Here is a 15761-nt window from a genome sequence, read left to right as displayed (position 1 = left end):
CAGCCCGGAAAGGCCTCGCATACTATGTAGGCGAGCCAGATGTAGCACAACATGTCGACGATGCTGCTTAGCAGGGCGTTCGCCACGGGATTCGCGAATCATGTTTGAAGAAAAGAGGTGAGGTGAGTAGCTTTTAGAGAAGAGAAAACTTTCTGGTGCAATCTGTATGGTAGTCAGGCAGTCGAAGAATTCAGTTTCTCTGCTGCGCGCGTGGAAAGCAGACAATCTCTCAATCCGGCACGACGTCACCGTGCAGTTTCGGAGAGCTATCGGCCGCAGGTTACCCTTTGTAAGGTTCCGAGCGCATCGACACGGTTTTTTTTTTTTTTTTTTTTTTGGCAATGGTGGGCTCATCTCACAGGATGCTATTTACGTGGTAGTGAGTACAATAAGATTCAAGGGTTCCCGATTGGGAGACCTGTAACCCCGGACCTCCCAATGGTGCAGTGGAAAGACTGTGGATTGCATACACATGTACCATGCGACTTCCCTCGGAAAGGCAGGGATCATGGACAGGGACGAGCAGGTGGAAACCATTCAGTATCCTGTAGCAATGAGTACATTCAGATTGGCTGCATGCCCCGACACATCGATGTATGCCAAGCGATTGATATGTCGGGATATGGTGAAGAAGTTGATCGGGCCACTTGCCGAGTCCTTACAATGAAGATTAGGACTTTGTTTGTCTAGTATTGACGGTTATGCATTTGCAAATCTGTTCAGGTCGTTACGAGTTCTGCCCACCAATGCCAAACGACAGAAGCAATTGAAATATATGGAATACCACCAGGCGTGCCAAATATTCCGAGTATATCCTTCCTCACTCACTGCATTTCATTTCATGTCAACCTCAACCTCAACCTCAACCTCAACCTCTACTGACGTGGCAGACTATGATTCTTCGAGTCTTGCAAGCAAGGCCCAATGTCGCCAAGATTTTGAACATGACCAAATGGCTGCGCCCAGAACCGTCCATGTTGGATGCAGATCCGGGAGACGAAGCGGAGCTATGTAATGAGACCTCACACCGACCCCGGCTGCACAATTCCATGTCGGTCACAATGCAAGTTCTCATTGAGAACGAACGTTAGGTAAGGAAGTCTCTTTATGAAAGCAAGTTTCTGTCTCACCTACATCCCTACTACCTCTAGCTGTGCCAGCCGAGGCATCATAACTCGATCTTGCGAATCAAGGAGACTCAACCTGGATACTTATCATGGTGCCAACAGAAGTCGACCAAGTCTATAAAGTAGGGTCGGTCCCATTGCAGTTAATTTTCCTCTTCATACTACAAGCCATTCTGAAGACCAGCTCCCAAGCACGTACGAAGAAAATGTCTCTTTTGCTCTCATTGAACCACCAGCCCTCGTCCCCCATTCTAGCGTTGACCGGACACCCACGTTTAATGTCATGCACCAATCCTAATATCCTCATCTCCAGTTCCCACCTCCTTCATCCATCCTCTGATAGACCCTCGGACCAGCTCAAGCAGCCTCACACTGCAGCCCAGGGCCCTAGTGGTGACGCAGTGTTGGGTTACTCCCCTTCGGCCGGCGACATGTCCACTGTTGACTTTCCCATTGGGCAGGGACGCCCCCAAGCCCCGTTCCATGGCACAACACGGTCGTTGCGAAGCAGAAGCCATACTATCGACAATAGAAGCTCAGTGATCGCATTCGGTACTGCTTTCCCTCCAGGCCTTCGCACATTTCGGGATAAGTTTGTTATTATGTTTGTTCAAACATGCCGCCCCGGCCACGATGTCCTGAACACATCTCCAAAGTCGGCCCAAGACAAGTTGGCGCCAAGCCAGGGTTGTCAACGGTCATTATCTTCTATACTGGCGCCCACGATCTGTCCATTCCAGCATGCGCCACCGAGGGCTGATGATCAGCAACAGGGTTTCCAATGCGACGCATGTCTCCAAGTCGTTACCACCAAGGATAACCTGCGTCGTCATTACCGGTCCGTCCACAAAGATCTATGCGATCCATTCTACTTCTGCAGATGCGGAAAGATGGACTCCCGCAAGGACAACCATGTGCGCCATGTCCGCAACTGTACCCGACGCCAAATGTTGGAGTTTTACTTCTGCAAGTGCGGGAACCAGAACGTCGAGAAGCATGGGCATCTGGGACATGTTCGACCCTGTAGCTTCGACTATTCCCGAGGAACCCATGACTAAGCCTGGGCCTGAGTCATCGCACGGCTGGGTACGTTGCGGTAAGGAGCAGTACTGAGGAGGCCACCGACGTGCTCTTGCTTGGAGGATCATCGATAATTAATGATGGATGAAGGTGGTCAGGATCCTCAACTGTTGATTTCCGTCTCATTTTCATGACGGATGTTTTTCAATTGGATACTATAGAGGTAATTTGCATGTCATGGAAAAGGAAAAAGAAAAAGGGATATTGTACAAGAAAGGAAGAACAAAAGCGTCTGGCAAATAGCGAGGAATGGGAAATAGACCTCATCTACCTCACTTCAATGTTAGCAAAGACTTTACATTTTATATAATCATTTGTTAGCTTCACGTTAGGTGCCGTCGTGCCATGCCGCACCCAGACACCGTATACAGGGGGTTGTGCATGATGCGGGCCGGAGATATTGGTTCTAGCCCTCAGCTTGATGTCTCTCCCCACCAACCGTGGTCGCCATTGCTCATTGCCCAACCTATAAAACTGTGCACGAGTCTTTGGCAAGTAGCCCCAAATTCATATATGTAATGAGCTAAGATGACTTGGATATCATTTGGCAAAAATAATAAGACATTGGGGTTTCGGCCCCATGCCGTGCTGCACGACGACGTTATGGCTGAAGACTCCGCGGCTAGTGGGAAGAGGGTCGACAATGTCGTGTTGAAACAATGTATCACGATCAAAGAAACAAGGTGTAGTCTATCATGAACAAATTTATCAGAAATCTATATAACTAATAACCACAAAGCTAGATACACTCAATGATGCACAATATTTCCAACTCGAGAGGACTCGCCCACTTCGACCATTCGTAAACGTGTGCTTCGACACAGGATGTTTGTACAGAATGCCAAATCCAAGATCCAACAGATATATACAGTACGAAAACTTCCAGCGCAAATGCAATGATAATGCAGAGATGAATAACTAAAAAAAGAAGGACTCGTTTGACTCCGTGCAGATGTTGATGACAAAAAGGAAATTCGACCAATCTTTTTTTCATGAAAGTGGGAACAGAGATCAGAAGTTGATCATCTTGCTCTTGACGCACACACCCTTGGCCAGGCTCTGGAGCGAGCCACTGGAGAGGAGCTCCAGAACTTGAAGGGTAGCCTCGAACTCGCGGGTGATGAAGTTACGGATCTCAATGGCGACGAGAGAGTCGAGAGGGTAGTGCGACAAGGCACGGGTAACGTCCAAGTCCTCCTTCTCCATCATCATGACGGCTGCGCACTTCTCGACCAGACCATCGCAGACAATCTGCTCAGCCTCCTCGAGAGTCTTGGCTGCCTTGGCAGCAGCGTTCCATGAGATGTTCTTGTTGCCGCCAGCTGCAGCGTTGGCGGCAGCGGCAGCTTCAGCAGCCTCGCGCAGGTGCTTGCACTTGGCATCCTGAGTCCAGAAAGGCTGCTGCTCGGGGGTGATACGCATACCAGTAATGGTGTGGTTGTTGCAAATGGCGCCCAACTTGCCACTGATGGCGGTGCCGAGGAGAGCAAGCACCTCGGCCTCGCAGATGGAGTCACCAGCCAAGTTCTTGGCGACTTCTGCAGCCTTTTCGGCATCCTCAGCCAAGTAACCAGTGTCGGAGATGGCAGTCAAGTCAAGAGACGAGGCTGGGAGGCCGTTGGCGAGACGGTACTGTACCAGGGCATTGAGGAAACAGTTGGCAGCAGCATAGGCTGCTTGACCACGGTTACCGACGGCACCTGCAACAGAGGAAATGGCCACGAAGAAATCAAGCGGGGCATTGACCAGAGCGTTGTGGAAGTTCCAGCCACCCTGCACCTTGGACTCGATGACTGAAGTGTACTGGTCAAAGGTCATCTTCTCAAAGAGCACATCGTGAAGAACCATGGCACCGTGAATCAGACCGCGCACAGGTGGCATGCCCTCAAGACCCTGGTTGACAAGATCCTCGACATCAGCCGGGTTGGCAACATCGCAGCGGCGGACCACGACATTGGCACCTTCCTGGAGAGCTTCGTCGATCAGCTCCTTGACCTTGCCAGTTGCCGAACCAGACCGGGAAACGAGGACCAGGTTGCGGGCTCCACGCTTGATCATCCATCGGGACATGCTACGTCCCAGACCACCGGTACCACCAATAAGGATGTAAGTGGCGTCGGCCTTGAGAAGCTGCAATGGCTTCTTGGCGGGGGTTGCCTGAATCTGGTCAGCTGATTGCATACACGTAATGTTCATTTGCAGAAATCTTACCTTGACGATGTCGTCTGCATGGGGCACAACGACCAGCTTGCCATGAGCATTGGAGCTGTTCTGGAGACTCTTGAGAGCGGTCTCGACCTGTGAAATTGGGAAGGTAGTGATGGGCGATGGCGCAGCAACCTTGTTGTACTTGATGAGCTTGGACACATCGGCGAGGACTCGCTGCAACAGCTTGGGTCTCTCGGAAGCCAATGCCATCATGTCAACAGTCATGAAACTGCAGTTCTGCTCGAACTGGTCCATCTCAAGCTTCATGCTGGTCGAGGAGATGCGAGTACCGACGTCGATCAGGCGACCAAACTTGTTCAGGCAGTCCCAGCTCTCACGAACAGCATCACCAGCAAGACAGTTCAGCACAACATCAACACCGCTGCCATTAGTGACCTGGCGCAGAGATTTGCCAAAGGTGTTGTTGCGGCTGTAGAAGATGTGGTCCTCGGGGATATTGTACTGCTCCATCAAGGCTTCCTTCTTTTCGGCACTGCCAACGGTAACAAAGACCTCAGCGCCAATCATCTGCGCAAGAGAGATTGCAGCTTGACCCACGGCACGAGCAGCAGCGTGGATCAGGACACTTTCGTCCTCTTGGAGGCGACCAAGCTCGATCAAGGAGTAGTAAGCCGTGCTGTAAGCCAGAGGCAGGGAAGCACCAGTCTCAAAAGACATGTCGTTGGGCATCTTGAAGGCGAAGGTGGCCTTGGTGCGGGTGCTGGTAGCAAAGCCACCCTGGGTCATGGCGGCAACGCGATCACCGACCTTTAGGTTGGTCACCTTGTTACCGATCTTGGTGACAATACCACTGGCCTCGACACCAAAGTCATCGGTAGCCAGCTTGCCGTGAGCAGCAGTGAGATCACGGTGGTTGAGACCGATTGCCTTGACTTCAATCTCAATGTCCTCGGCATTCAGAGGCTCCTCCTTGCTCTCATCATCAACAAAGTGCAGCGTCTCAAGAGCCCCAATGTTGCCAATCTTCAGCTTCAGAGATCTATCACCCTGACTGAAAGGAGTAGGCTGAAGTGCGGCGGAAGCAGTCTCCTGGTGGACAATGGCGTTCATCTCGGGGTCGTTGATGATGCGGGGAGTGAAGAACTTTCCACCACGCTGAGAGAATTCCATCTCACCGTTGGATGGACTGTCCTTACTGAAAACAGCCTGGAAGACCTTTAGGACAGCCTCCGTAACAGAGTCAGCCTCGAGAGGCGAGCGGCCATCGAGATCAAGTGTAGCGAATGGCAGCAGAGTCTCTGAGCGAATGGTTCTGCTCATTCCCGTGATCATGTTCATGTCTGGCGAGGTAGCATTGTCATAGGCTCCCCGGACAACCCAGAGTGCACCCTGAACCTTGGTCAGAATAGTCTGGAGTGCCTCGAACTCATTGGACCTGATGTTGGAGAGGAGGGACTTCTCAACCTCAGGCAGGAAGATGGCCAATTTGCCCTCAGCGTCTGGGGCAGAGAGCAAGGTGGTCATTTGCGGCATTTTGCCTGTGAGCTTCTCAATGCTTCCCGCTAGGTCGGTAGCAACCTTGGCCTGGAGGGGTGTGTTAGAGTGGACAATGATCACCTCAGCCTCAGTGGGCTTTGGTGGCTCGGCGGGCTCCGACTCCAAAACGGGCTCCCAGTCCATCTTGAAGCAGAGCTCCTTGTGCTCTTCCTCAGAAGTAGCCTCATGGTCGATAATTGGCGAGATTGTGAGATCTTCAATGGCGATAAGAGGCTCCGATGGCTCGTCCTTGGATGTGACAAACATGGCAATCTTGGTAGACTTGGGCGCGTCGGTAGAGAATTGACCCTGAGAGTAGGCATTGAGTACCTTTCCGGGCTCCTGCGTCGCCTCAGTGATCTTCTTGGAGACTGTGATGCGCTCAACTGCGGAAGGCAAGTAGATAGTGTCGAGAGCGTTGTGACCGCCGTCGGCAATGGGCCAGTACATGGAAATGAGTGACTCGAGGAATGCGGGCTGAAGGACAGCCTGTGTCACGTAGTGGTTGGGCATCTCCTTGGCAATGTCAGGAACGACCAACTCAGCCTTGGAGCAGTCATTGCTGGCGGTGACCTTGCTCAGACCTTGGAATGTTGTACCGTAACCCACACCAAGCTCATTCAGGGTATCATAGAGCTTGTCTGCTGAGACTGAAGCAGAGGCAGCAGCTTCAACAGCGGCAATGGTGGACTTGACGCGTGTCTCGGCCTCCTTGGCACATCTTGAGTCATCGACACCGTTGGACTCGTGGTTCTCGACCGCAATGAATCCCTTGCAGTGCTCCTTCCAGCCTTGAGTCTTGCTCCACGAGCAGATGCGGAACTCGTCCCAAGTACCTTGGGTGCTCTCCTGGTCGGGTCGTAGAGTTGTGGTCATCTCGACATCAGCGTCAGGGATGACGAGTGGAGCAACGACAGTGACATCGCGCAGCTGGTACTTGTCAAAGGCTGTCTCGGCAGCGGCCGCTCTCTGGGCAGCAGCCTCAATGGCCATGGCAATGAATCCAGACATGGGGAAAACAGTCAGAGACTGAACCTTGTGGTGCTCAAGCCAAGGGAGATCTTCGAGGCGAACAATGTTTCGCCACGTCGGCTCTAGATCGTTGGAGTAGTGTGCAACAGTTCCCAGAATATCGTTGCGTGGGGCACTGCGGTGCTTGTGCTTCTGCGTTAATCTGGAGTCGTGCCAGTACTTGGTCGACTTGTTCCATGGGTATCGTGGCAAGTCAGTCAACAACTGAGGTGGCGTCTTTTGCTGCTTGGGGAAGTTGATGGCATCAAAGTCGAGGGTGTATCCCTTGGTGAACAAAGTGCCCGCAAGAGCCAGAGCCGTCTCAACAGCGTCCTTCTTCCTGCCAAGGGCGGCAGCATACGGGACCTTGGGCGCATCACCGCCAACAGCCTGCATAATCTGCTTGATAGGTCCCTGAAGGGCAGAGTGAGGACCAAGCTCAATCAGCATGTTGACACCAGTTCGGTGCTCGCCAATAGGTGCGAGCATGCCCTTGACAGCCTCGCTGAATCCTACAGCGCAGGTCAAGTTCTGAACCCAGTAGCTGGGCTCGAGCTCTGATGCGTCGCACTGTCTTTGGAGCAGAGAAGAATAGTAGCGAACGTTTGTAGGAGCAGGAGCAGGGAGGTGCCCAATTGCTGCTTGGTAGTCCTTTGCCAACAAGTTCATGTGGTGAGAGTGGTAAGCAGTATCAACGAAAAGCTTGCGGTTGAACAGCTGCTTCTCATCCACAATCTTCTTGAGCTCATCAATACCGGACTCATCACCGGAGATGGTCAAACTGGTAGGTGAGTTGTAGCAAGCAATCTTGACCTCTCCGTCCTTGAGACCGGCGATCAGAGGCTCAAACTCTTCCTTACTACCGCCAACGGCCATCATGGAGCCGCGGAGGTCAGGATATCTCTCCTTGAGGACGGGGATGAGTCTTCCACGGTGGTATGCAATCTCCATACCAGAGTCAAAGTCCACAATACCGGCGGCATAGGCGGCACCGATTTCACCGCTAGAGTGACCGGCCACAGCCTCGGGGTAGATACCCCAGGAGCGCAGCAGATCAACCAAAGCCAGTTGCACAGCTGTGCACGAAGGCTGGCTGATGTGGGCGGCACCGACCTGGCTGGTCTTTTCGTCCTTGCTCAGCTCCTCAACCAGGGACCAGGAGGCGCCAATGGACTTCAGGACAGCATCTGCACGGTCGAGTGCGTTCTTGAAGATGGGGTACTGCTCGTACAGCTCGCGACCCATGCCGTACCATTGGGCACCTTGTCCAGTGAAAATGAAACCAATTCGTAGCGCGTCACCCTCCTTTCCGGCGCTGTAGTTGCCAGAAGAGATGGTCTCAATCAGGTCAAAAGATCTCTGTGCTGAGATTGCCACTCTGTGTTGCAGGAGCGATCTGCGCTGGCATAGTGTGTAGGCAAAGTTGCCCATCAAGTCCTTCTGGAACATCTCTGGTCTCTGCTCCAAGTAGACAACCAAGTTCTTCAGGACAGTTTCAAGTGTGTTCTTGTCGTTCGCCGAGAAGACAAACAGCTTGCGGCCAGGGTTATCGTCATTGAGGTCTGCGTCATCCTTAACAGCTCTAGTTGCAAAGGGGACCTTTTCAAGTACGACGTGGGCATTTGTACCGCCAAAACCAAAGTTGTTGACGCTGATGAGTTTCTTGTTTCGGGGCCATGGCCTCTGTGTGACGGGGACCTTGTAGTTCCATTGCTTCCAAGGAATCTTGGGGTTAGGTACTTTGAAGTCGTAGTTGGGCAGGACGAAACCGCGCTCCAACATCATAGCGGCCTTGATGACAGCCACGATACCAGATGCACCCTCCAAGTGTCCAATGTTGGACTTGAGCGATCCCAGGAAAAGCGGATCTCTAGCACCCCGGTCGCCAAAGATGTCGTGGAGGGCAGTCGCCTCAATGGGGTCACCGACTCTTGTGCCCGTTCCGTGGGCTTCAACGAAACCGACGTCTTTGGGGTCCAGGCCAGCATTGTCGTACACTTGCTTCATCAAATCCCCTGCAAGGAACAAGTCAGTGTCATGCCTGGATGTACTGGGGTGGTTTCTATCCTGGAAAAGACTTACTCTGTGCGATACCGCAGGGCATGGTGATACCAGGGGTTCTTCCGTCTTGGTTGATACCGCTTCCGGCAATGATAGCTTTTACATGGTCTCCATCCTTCATAGCCTGGTCCAGCGGCTTCAGAATTACAACGCCGCAGCCTTCGCCACGACCGAATCCGGTTCCTCTATTGTCGAATGAATAAGATCTGCCCGAATCCGAGAAAAGTCTGTAAAAGAGATGTGAGCTCATGTCAAAAGGGGAAAAGGAGTTCCCAAAGACGCTGACCTAGACTTAGCGAAGGAAATGTAAAACTCAGGAAGCATGTTGAGATGACAACCTCCCGTGATTGCCATGCTGGACTCCCCGGTCCGTAGACTCTGGCACGCCAAATGCAATGCAACTAAACTGGAAGAACAAGCGGTATCTGAAGTGAAACTGGGACCCTTGAGGTCAAAGAAATGAGAAATTCTGTTTGACTGCATTCCATATGCACAGCCTAGAAAGTTATCAGCACTATAATCATCATAGCATTTTGTGGGTTCTCAACATACCTGTCGCCTGATGCATAGGGATTGTGTCAGAGTCACGGAATAGATGCGACTCGTACTCTGGAAAGGATCCTCCGATGAACACACCGACGTCCTTGGCCACGATGGATTGCTTGGGGATACCAGCGTGCTCCAGAGCCTCAAAGGTTCCCTCCAGCAACAAACGTTGCTGAGGATCCATCGATATAGCCTCCTTCTCTGTCAGACTGAAAAAGGGAGCATCGAAAGACTCGAGATCAAAGTCCAAAAAGTGGCCACCAATAGGATTGGCACAGCCAGCCTTTCCGGGATTTGGGTGGTGGAAGGGCGCAACGTTGAACCTTTCCTCAGGGATCGTGGAGTAACCACTCCGAGCTCTCGCCAACATCTCCCAAAACTCTCCAGGTGTGGCAACATGACCAGGCAGGCGACAAGACATGCCAACAATGGCAATGGGCATCTGTGGAGGTGTCGGTCGTGACGATGTCGGCGTCGAGGGGGTGGTGGGTGTTGGAGGGCCCTGAGTCGATGCCTCGCTCAGGTGTCCATTTGTCGTACCATTGGTCATCTCGCTGGCATGGCCATTGACCTCGCCGTTGGTGTGGCCATTGGCTTGAGAGGCGACTCGAATCGTCAGGTCGTTCACTGTGCTTGTGGCACCCTCGCCGTTGGTGGCTGTTGGCGCCATAGCTGCAGTCTCTCTATAGTTTGTTTTTTGAACGAGTGATATGTTGGTTTGGAAGAGAAAAGCCTCTTGATCACGACATTGAAGTGAAATATAGAAACTTATATGGCATTCAGCTTGTGGGTCGGTAGCTGTCCGGCTTGGCTGGACATGGACCCCTTTATCTCTGTATATGGCAGGCGCCAAAGGATTGACTACCAATGTCCTGGGGTCCTTGTGGTCGGGAAAATGGGTAAATCTCTCCGAGCTCAGAAAGGGAAGGGAGCAGTGGCTTTGGACCGTGTGTGATCATAGAGGCGGCGACCCTGTGATGCTTGGTCGAGTGTATCGGGAGCAGTAGTAGTCTTGGCGTGCGAGAGACGAATGAGACGAAAACCCACCATGTGCTGCGATTGGCCACGTGCGATTCATTGGCTTCACTCTATTTCTCGAGGACATCAAACTCAGGTACCTGCAGCATGGGCTCCAAAGGCAGCCTCTTTGGGGAGCCGCTTAAGGCATGACATCAAAACGCCGGAGCTGGAGCCCGATTCCGGCAAGAGGTCAAAAAGGTTGCGGACAGCCGGAGGTATAGAATTGTTCGAGATGCCCACAAGTTTTAGAGTTGCAGTGCCGGGATGCATGTGGTATCTCCATGGATGATTACATTAACCGAGAGGCATATCCCATCCATCATCATTGCCCCCCTTGAAAATGACCAGGACGAGTGCAGTGGGCTTTGTTGGTCCATGGTGCGTGTAGGCAGTGTAGGCCCGCTGTCTGCGCATATAAATCCAACGTGCAGGGGTCGAGAGGCACCGCAACTGCGATTGGCTGCATTGGTTGCCGACGAGCCAGGGGTGCGATATGTTGTGATCAGGATCAACTCTATAGTTGCTTTTTGTTATACAGCTAGTCTGTCTCCCCACAACCAATCAAGCTCAAAGGCAAAGAAGCATGTAGACGAGCCAGATTGATCGAGAGTGAGCTTGGCGTATTAACCATAGTGGTTCGGTATGTACCCGCGCGACGAAGAGACTGTAACCATAATAAGCAGTATGGATGCAATGGCCATGTCACCGTACCAGATAACCTGTGACATCAAGATAACGAGAGCGGTCGCTTGTGCAAAGTAGTGGAGGCGTGGTGCGGCTTGGCAAAGAGGTACGGCGCAACGCTGCTGATAACAGACAGGGAGTTTTGGACACATTGGGTCGCAATTGAATGAATCGTATGACAGATGGTGCAGTCGACGGTTTCCATAAAGGTAAGTCCTGGGTTCGAAAAAGCGAAGGCCCGGACGGACTTTGCATGCATGATCTGGCGTTCGGGTTTACATGTGAATGGAGATGGTTGCGAAGAGGAAGAGAAGATTTGGAAGGGTGGTGAAAGAAAAGCTTCCATGCATCTCGTTTCGTCTCGTCTTGTCTCGCCTCGCCTTTTTTTGGTGGAGTGGGGACGGAGAGGTAGTAGGTACGGAGCAGAGAAAGTTGAGGGCTGGGGCAAATCAATCAATTGACGGGTGCACGGTTTGGCGAGTGCATTTCGCTACTTTCTCAGCTACGGGAATCAATCAATCGTTCCTTCCTCCTCTCAGTACACAGTAAAAGCGAGTGTGAGATACATTGAGATAGAGCATTAATGGACATGGCATGGGGGCCGGGCTGCTGAGTGATTGACTGGACCTCAATGATTGCAAGGCACGTCACAGTCACAGGTAGTTCCAGGCTCCATGGCTGGGTCCTGCGGTACCCGACACACGCAATCTAGCCGGCCGCGCTCCTCGGTGACGGTTGTCGGTACTTGGCGGCCAGAAGCCCGTTTGTGGGGGTGGGGACCGCCGAGGGCACTATGATTTTTAGGTGGTTTTAGTGGCTACGTTACCTATCTTTACATTATCCAGGACCGGTAGATACCAAATTGCTATCACAATCATGTACATCGCATTGGTGTCAATCACAAATTAAACATCCTCGAGATTGCTTGGCCAGTCCGATAGGCAGTGATTTGAAATGATCGTCCCGTTTGCCGTCGACAACTCGGCAACCTAATCGTACGTTCCCGTGGTTCGCAGGGGAGAGATCGTCGAGTTGATGCTCAGTAGGTGTAGGTACAGTGACATTCAAAAAGCATCCAAATTGCAAGAGAATTAAAATATAATATCAGATTGATGTTATCACATGTATCATGTACAAACAATATTCCTTCTTTCTTCTTCCAATCTACCTTGGTATGCACCCTCACCATCGATCCTCCATTTGTTCATTCCTCATCTTTCATTTCGCCCGCATCCCCATGCCCTTTTCTTTGGTTGCTTAACCGTCCCAAGTCTGGTCTTGTCACCTTCCGATTGAGTGCGGCCGGGGGGCGTCGCGGTGCTAATCCCCTAATCGCAGGCGGCCGGCCACCCGCTCCCCTCCCAGACTCGCTAAGACCCACCCACACAAGCTCACGAGCAAAACAGAGCCTCACCACACTTACCAGTCTCGGCGCGAACCCCGGAAACAAAGTCCTTGATTCGACCTCGACTTGTCTGACATGGTCGATCACCAGCAATTCGTATTTTATTTCCACCGCACCAAAACTTGTTTGAACAATATGACTGGCTGTCTACTAGTCACTGCCTTCTCCCTATACCTCAAACCGTCGGTACTTCCCATCTGGCCCTCCCTCGCCGCCCGTACCTCATGTTTCGACAATCTGACACAAGGGAGTCAAGTACCCTCCCTAATCCGTGTAACGGGGTCGTCTCCACATTCTGTTTTCCAACTGCTAGGTCCGCTTACGCCCGCTTACCTGCCCAAGTTTGGACGCGGGAAATCTAGACTACAGGTAGGCCCCTACCAAAATTGGTATACTCAAATCATTTCAGGCAAAACTCGCAGGTGCAATGAGTGGGCGGCTTTGCGCCAATTCGGTCATTGAAACCAAGAAAACAAAAAGATTTCGAGATAGATTGATTGCACTGCTATGACTTGAAGACACCGTTTCTTTATTAGACTTTATTTCTCAATCTGCCACTTACCTCTTACCTACTAGAAACATACATAGATAACCTAGTACCTACATAGGCAGCATTATCTGACCCGGTACCCCTTGCCCCAGCTTCATGTTTACACGTGCATGTGACTGTACATATCGAAAGGACCTCCCCGTCGCAACATTTGAGCTGAGGATGAAGCTGAATATCGCTTCACCAATCTGCCGTTCCCTCACTTGTTGATTTTTACCTTTCAGCTCGGTAGTCGGCACTCTCCTGCAGCTTGGCCACTTTCATCCCGACTTGACCTTCCAAGCAATCTTGTTTCTTTCTTCCAATTGTGTTCTGCGATCTATACTGCCATACTATACTATACCCATCCAACATGAAGTTCCTCTGTCTACCCGGTGCGTATGGCAGTGCGGAGGTAAGATGAAATCACGTCATTGGAAAATATGGATCTACTTATACTAACCGGGTCCCCAGAAATTCAAGGTGCAGCTAGGTACGACACCTTACAAAAACAAGAATCCAGTTTTGCTCATCATGTTGAAAATGAGGCTGACATGTAACTTTTCTCACAGCGCCTCTCGTCAAGGAGTTGACTTCTGACAACTCTGCCGAGTTTCGCTTCATCGATGCGCCATGCGAGGCGGTCCCTCCAAAGGGCTTCGAAGACTTCTTCGGCAAGCCTCCATACTACCGCTTCATCGAGCCCGATGACAAGACGAGCGAGGAGACCGATCCCCTCTCGCGCATCCGCGACTTCCCCGAGTGCGACACGCCAGAGGAAACCATGCGCGAGCTCATGAAGGAGGGCGTCGCCAGCTGCGTGTTGAGCACCATTAGCGCCATCCAGTTCCTGTTCAAGATCATGGAGGAAGAAGGCCCTTTCGAGGGCATCATTGGATACTCTGAGGGTGCCACCATGGCGGGAACCTTGCTCTTGGCCGAGCAGAGGAGGAAGCAGCTCGAGGGCTACGAGCCCATGATCAAGTGCGCCATCTTCTTTGCTGGGTGGCCACCTCTGGACCCGCAGACTTTTGCCATGGTCCTATCTGATGAGACCGACACCATGATTGACATTCACTCGTGCCACATCAGTGAGTCAATTTTATTCATATCATTTTCTGCAAAGGTTGTCAAAAGTATTGTATACTGATAAGTCATCTATAGTCGGATCGCTGGACCCGTACGTGGGTGGCTCCTTGGCATTGTACAATGCTTGCGACCCTGATATCGCTTACATGTTTGACCACGGCAAGGGACATACCCTGCCGAGAGATGCAGCCGTTATCAAGGAGCTGGGTGATGTGGTGAGAAACATGATCACAGAGGCCACGGGAGCCAATGACGAATAGATTAGGGTATACAGATTTAGGTGTTGTCTTTTTGTTCCTATTTCTCGATCGCATTATCAGGTAACATGTCTTATTGGCGTTGATAGATTGCAAATAATATCTCAGCTAAAAACCTCGATTCCATGATCTACCGAAAGATATGCTACTTTGATAAGTGAGATAGTGACAGATAGTTGAATAAGCATTACGGTATCTCGCTCGGCACTTTTTGCGATTTGTATAAAGTGGTTGAGGGTGATCATCCAGATGAAATAGAAATGAAACGGTAGATTTAATATATTCGATCTACAACCTTAATCTGCCGGACTCCATAAAATCAATCAACTGAAGTTTCCCTGTTTAGTTCATCGTTGCGAACTGGTAGCCGTTCTCAAGAGCCGCGCGCATCAGCGATGCATGCGCCATTAGCCTGTTCGTCATCAAAAGCGGCCCAGCATAGAAGAGGGAGCCATCGGAGGGCAGCGGAGCTGATGGTTCCGAAGTAATATTTTTATTTTCTTTTTCTCTATTTCATTGACAATATACTTGGTAAAAAAGCGGAATAAGGCTTTCACAAGGACATAGGTCCAATTGAAAAGCATGATTACACAAGCCAAGACGAGCATGTGTTCGGTTTTAAGTGACGGAAGTGGAAAGCCAGAGTTATAGCCGTCACATTAAGATTGTATAGGGAAGCCCGTCAGCGCCACCCCTGCATTCGGCAGTCCGATAAGGGTGATCGACGCGCGCCCGGCTAACACTGGCCAACCCCAAGCCAGGGCACCTAGTATATGCCAAGACGCCAGTAAACTCATGGGGATGGGCAATCAAGACGAAGCAGCAACGTTCCTGCAGAAAACAGACGAGTGGGAAGAAAAACACAACAGAGCCACTGCGGAGGCATAAACAGCGAAAGGCTTAGAGACACGTCTTTTGCCCATGTCCATGTTCCCACTTTCCACCACCCCCCCGGCCTTTCCGTCTTCCATTCAGGCATCAGGCGACCGAACAATTTGGCACATGGGCATTCCCAAGGCTTCCTCCCCGTTTAATATCGGCGAGCGGGCAGGTGGGCCGCTCAATATGGATGATGCAGCCCTCTCTCTGGGTCAGCTTGGAAGACTCTCTACCCAGATGTGCCTTAAGGTAAACCAATTGCCCCCTGGAGCAGGTTCTCTGCTCCTCTAGACTGTTTGCTTTCACTCTTTTCCAGGTTCTGCGCTCCAAAGGAAGTTCTGGACCGCCAAGAAAGAAGAGAGAGTGAG

The 15761-nt window shown here is 51.4% G+C and overlaps 3 protein-coding genes across 3 annotated transcripts; 2 read left to right on the top strand and 1 right to left on the bottom strand.

The window, feature by feature from the left end:
• Positions 1 to 1868: 1868 nt before the first annotated feature.
• Positions 1869 to 2240, top strand: PFICI_10988 (uncharacterized protein; the record flags this gene model as incomplete). Its single annotated transcript, XM_007839569.1, has 1 exon — positions 1869 to 2240. The coding sequence occupies one exon, from the start codon at positions 1869 to 1871 to the stop codon at positions 2238 to 2240; it is 372 nt and encodes a 123-aa protein (XP_007837760.1).
• A 978-nt stretch (positions 2241 to 3218) lies between these two features.
• PFICI_10987 (uncharacterized protein) lies at positions 3219 to 10200 on the bottom strand (the record flags this gene model as incomplete). The annotated part of the gene is made up of 5 exons (XM_007839568.1): positions 3219 to 4364; positions 4419 to 8938; positions 9006 to 9211; positions 9271 to 9481; positions 9537 to 10200. The coding sequence occupies 5 exons, from the start codon at positions 10198 to 10200 to the stop codon at positions 3219 to 3221; spliced, it is 6747 nt and encodes a 2248-aa protein (XP_007837759.1).
• Positions 10201 to 13541: 3341 nt separating this feature from the next.
• On the top strand, positions 13542 to 14517 carry PFICI_10986 (uncharacterized protein; the record flags this gene model as incomplete). The annotated part of the gene is made up of 4 exons (XM_007839567.1): positions 13542 to 13583; positions 13643 to 13661; positions 13741 to 14259; positions 14333 to 14517. 4 exons carry the CDS (start codon positions 13542 to 13544, stop codon positions 14515 to 14517), a joined length of 765 nt encoding a protein of 254 aa, XP_007837758.1.
• Between the last annotated feature and the right edge of the window lie 1244 nt (positions 14518 to 15761).

This window comes from Pestalotiopsis fici (assembly GCF_000516985.1).
Source record: "Pestalotiopsis fici W106-1 unplaced genomic scaffold PFICI_Scf_8, whole genome shotgun sequence".
In the NCBI taxonomy this organism is placed as follows: Eukaryota; Fungi; Ascomycota; class Sordariomycetes; order Amphisphaeriales; family Sporocadaceae; genus Pestalotiopsis; species Pestalotiopsis fici.
Note: the sequence above shows the minus strand (reverse complement) of the source record. Positions and strands in the feature narration are given on the sequence as shown.